Here is a 4,652-nt window from a genome sequence, read left to right as displayed (position 1 = left end):
CAAGTTTGTTTATGACGTCTGCAGCAGTCAAAGAGAGACTGAGAGCTCACCTGAAGGATCAACCATCTTTTCTGCTCTTTAGAGTCTCAGGATAATTTCAGCAACATGAGCAAACGTGCACACACACTGTCCACAGTGACCCGGAGGAGCTCATCACCGTATCTGCTCTCACGGCTGCTGCCTCACACTGAAATAACGTGATACGGACAGCTGGTGTCTGTTGTGTAAGTGAGTGACTCATAGGAGGAAGTTCAGTCAAAAGCAGCCACTGTTTAAACTGTGAGAACGAAGCATACACACAACTGACTGAAGTGTGATTTTATTTCAACGACAAACAATACAATGTATTTTCTGAAAAATATATAAAAAAGAAATAATGTTTCTATTGCTGTCATTTCAAAATAAATAACTTATTTCATTACACATTTCTTTAAAAAAAAGGGGGTTAATTCTGTCGTGGATCGACAGGACGTACACAGCGGTAATCAAGTAATCAGTTTTTACACTCCTGACAGCAGATAATTGGAGTACAGCCAGCTCTACAGACAGAGCACTGGCATTAATGTTATATTTGAAGTTGCATAAAGTTCAATATGTAACGAGGAAAAACACAATCCAGTCAGACGCTCCTTCTTGTACTAATAATGTGACACACCTTGATACCAGCATCAGGACAAACCTGAAATAAATGTAGGTCAATAAAAGTGACACAACCACTCATCTACTCATCATCTCTGCTCTGAATCCGGTGTTGTTTTGGTTTAAAGTATCACCTCCGTGTAGTAAAAAGTAAAGAGTGTAAAAGACACGCAGCAGGAGGCTTGTGGTGCCCCTCAAACCACCGGTGCTGATGGAGGGGAAGACTTCAAAAAACAAGAGGAATTTATAATCAAAAAACAATGAAAAAAACAATTAAAAATACATCTTTTTAATGTTTTTTAGCCCTTTGAATTAAAGGTCTTTTATGCTTTTCAAACCATCTTGAGTGCCTGGATCTGGATCTTTTCTACCACTGTTTTTTGGTGACAAGTTCCTCTTTTTTTGTAGTAAAAAGTATGTCAGGGGTGCGAGGCAGAGAAGGAGGTGATGGGGAGGCAGAGCAGGGAGCAGTAGGACGGGTGCAGAGGTTGGACTTGTCCAGGTGAGGGTTTGTAGGACCTCCAGTCTGAGCTGCTTCCTGGTTTACAGCACAGAGACACCTCACACCTGCAGAAACAGAAGCATCACTGAGTACGAGGAGGGAAAAAAAATAGCAGCGCAGGCTATGCAAGCGTCTTATTACGAGCCAAAAATATAAAAAGCCACATCGCATTGTTTGACAAAACATGCTGTTGTCGGCAACATAAGGAAAATCTCCGGGTGTGTGTGTGACGTGAAAGAAAAATGTCAGGTGACACTTTTCTGTCATTTCTGTCGAGCAACAACGACGCGTATCTGACCATGACTCGGGCTTCGGCGCGTGGCGGTATATTTTCTGCAGAGACGCTGCAGAATGTATTGTATTTTCTGTGTTTGGCATTTTTAAACCCTCACAGCGCTCAGGTGAGATCAGGCTTTAAAAAAAGGCAGCGACAGGTGCTAGCACACATCCGAGAGTCAAAGCGGCAAAAAAACATCAATAAATGCTGAGCGTTTGTAATCTGTAACTGACAATCCTGCATAATGTACTGTTAAAAAATAAAGGTTAGAATGGAGGACAACTGAGTATTTCTACACAGTGGTACTGCTTCTTTTACTTCAGTAAAACATCAGAGTACCTCTTCCACTGCTGAACAAAAAATCTGTTACAAACTCTCACACAACTTGTGCAGTATAATCCAGATACACATGCATGTTCACTGAAACATTAGGATTTTAAAACGACACAGTCTCATGCACAGACGGGTGGTTTTCCTAAGCAAGCGCATATAATTGAATTCTGCTCAATGAAGTTTGAAAACACGCTTACCCACATGTGCAACCTGGAAGCGTAAGTGTTTTAAATCATACGGTTTTAGTAAAAATGCATGTGTTTGGCCTGGATGAATTTTCTCCAATTTCGGATTCTTCTTTCACTGTTGGAGCAGGTGAGAAAAGCAAAGTTCTCTTTACAAATTCAATAAAAAAACGGGTGAAGTATTCCTTTAAGTAAAGGTTCAGCGATCTGGCATTCAGTGATTATCTGATGACGGCAGCACATGTAGATGCTGCAGCCTGTAGCTCCTTAAACCCTTGCTACTTTTTTGCTCTATTTTGCTCTAGTTTTCTATTTTTCTACAACATGGACCCTTCTGCTGAAGAACGGCTTTTCAGCGATGGAGAATCACTTATCAACATCAGGAAAAGTTGTGTGAGGTTTTGACTGAATGCAGCAGATTGAGGATCCCCAAAAACGGCATACACCGAGGGGCCGGTCAGACCAGAGAGGAGAAACGAAACCGAAAGCACCAGACGAAAAGAGGGAGGAGAGCCGGCATCAGGGCGAGGCTGACCCGACTTGGACCGAGATCCGGTCCTCTACCAAGACCTCTTCTGACTAATTTCCGGTCACCATTGAATAAAGTGGATGAGATGCGATTGAGGCTCACTCAGTAACGGGAGATCAGAGACTGCTCTTCACAGAGACATGGTTAACCCCTAACATCCTGGATCAAGCTGTTGCGCTGAATAGGCAGACCTTGTTGGGAGCCATAAGGACACAAGACTCTGAAGGAAATTCAAAAAATGCCCTGCAGGAACTGAACGATGCCATCAGCAGCAACATCACCAGGAACCAGCTGGAATCTTTATAGTAGCTGCTGAGTTTAATCAACTCATCCTTCAACTCCAAAAGATGCAGCAGGATCACGACAAATGTCTCCACTAATAAATCTACCCGCTACCTTCGACCTGTTGTACCTGGTGACACTTTGGATGAACTTCTTCTCATCTTGATCCAGACACACAGCAAAGGTCGTCCCGTCTTTTCCCCCGTTCACCTTCACCTTGTCCACCTTCACGTGCGATAAAGAGATGTGCTGCCAGAGGGCGTGTGGAGGGAGAGGAAGTGTGAGGAGGGGGAGTTTCATAAGCAGGAGTGCACATTACGTTTTATTTACTCATTTTAACCCTTCACCTGGTTGTAGCCCTTTTTAGACTTGGAGCACTGCCTCTTCAGGACTTCTGTTATCGTCAGCTGCAGACTTTCGACTCTAGAATCTGGACAGATGAGATTTGATGTGTTTAGAAAAAAACAGTGCGGACAAAAAAACCCAAACAAAATGAAATCACTGGCACATGATAAAAAGAGCAACACTATCAGTGCCACACACCGAGCTGCTCAGGGTTCCTGCAGGCTTTGTACAGATTTATCGATGTGCAAACTTTCTCAGTCTGCATCCACTGACTCCTCCCGCTAACAGCCACCTGTAATTGGGTGTAGACAGCAGATATAAAAATAGCTGTGAATGTGAACTTAAATATATCTGTGTTACTGGAAACCTGCGGGCGAGGAAAAATACCTTGTTGTAGCCAACACTTAGTGTTAAAGGGACAGCCTCCCGCTCTTCATCTATTCCAAACCGCTTGCTGGCAGCACCTGCAAAATAACACGTTAAAGCAGGGGTACTTAACGGGCTTTGCTTAGGGGACACTTTTGTGAAATGACAGGAAGCCAGGGGCCAGTCGCCACAGCCACACACTTGTTTCTAAATTTCATTTCTTAGATTTTAGGACGTTTCTCATTTTTTTTGGACATTTCTCAGATTTTAAGGACATTTCTCAGATTCTAGGACATTGCTCGGATTTAGGACATTTCTTGGACTTAAGGACATTTCTCAGATTTTTGGACCTTTCTCGGATTTTAGGACATTTCTAGTATTTTAGGACATTAGGGGCTTAGTTAGGACCTCTGTCGGGGGTGTGGGGGATCCTCCACTGGCACTTTTTTTGATAATCAAACTCTATGTTGATGCTGTTTTATGCACTCTGGCACCTTATGTATACTAAAGTACTTTAATGGCTTTTTTTTAGTGTGAATTAGAAAAGTGTTGGGGGCCACCTGGCACGCTATCAGGGGCCACATTTGTCCTGCAGTCCTTAAGCTGAGTATTACTGCATTAAGCCTGGTATACACTGTGCGATGTTGGGCTGTCTCAAACAAAAGATAACCGTGGCAGAAACGTGGCGATATCTTTGGTCGTGTGTCTGTGTGTGTTTGTGTGTGTCTGTGTGTGTTGTGGTTGTCTCTATGTGTCTGTCAGAGTGTGACTCACCCATGGCCTTAACGGCTCTGGTTCCTGCAGTGTGGCCGAGCTCCAGAGAGTGAATAAACACTTCCCTTCGCTTCTCTCCTCCAGCCAGGGTCAGCTGAGCGGAGCAAGAAACCAAAGAAATAATTACGTATTTACTGCAGTGAGAGACTGTGTGTGTGTGTGTGTGTGTGTGTGTGTGTGTGTGTGTGTGTGTGTGTGTGTGTGTGTGTGTGTGGTGGTCCTCTGACCTCGGCCTGGTAGAGCTGCACCAGAACAGGCTGGTCTGCATGTCGACAGTAATAAAGCACGAAGTCTGCCAACAGGGGGAGACTCTCTGTGCTGCTGCTCACTGACTCATAGCCTCCTTCCTTACCTGCCGTCTGTTTCACAGAGAACACACACACACACACACACACACACACACACACACACACACACACA

General features: G+C 44.0%; 1 protein-coding gene across 1 annotated transcript; it reads right to left on the bottom strand.

Moving 5' to 3' along the window:
• Positions 1-386: 386 nt before the first annotated feature.
• LOC121940368 (phosphoinositide 3-kinase regulatory subunit 5-like) lies at positions 387-4,591 on the bottom strand (the record flags this gene model as incomplete). The annotated part of the gene is made up of 7 exons (XM_042483153.1): positions 387-1,206; positions 2,878-2,996; positions 3,095-3,177; positions 3,291-3,384; positions 3,480-3,556; positions 4,233-4,326; positions 4,460-4,591. Coding segments are annotated over 7 exons (747 nt in total), but the record flags the coding sequence as incomplete, so codon positions are not given.
• Positions 4,592-4,652: the final 61 nt, after the last annotated feature.

The sequence above is a fragment of the Plectropomus leopardus genome, unplaced genomic scaffold, assembly GCF_008729295.1.
Source record: "Plectropomus leopardus isolate mb unplaced genomic scaffold, YSFRI_Pleo_2.0 unplaced_scaffold8506, whole genome shotgun sequence".
NCBI classification, from domain to species: domain Eukaryota; kingdom Metazoa; phylum Chordata; class Actinopteri; order Perciformes; family Serranidae; genus Plectropomus; species Plectropomus leopardus.
The sequence above is the reverse complement of the archived record's forward strand: the minus strand, read 5'-3'. Positions and strand labels throughout refer to the sequence as shown.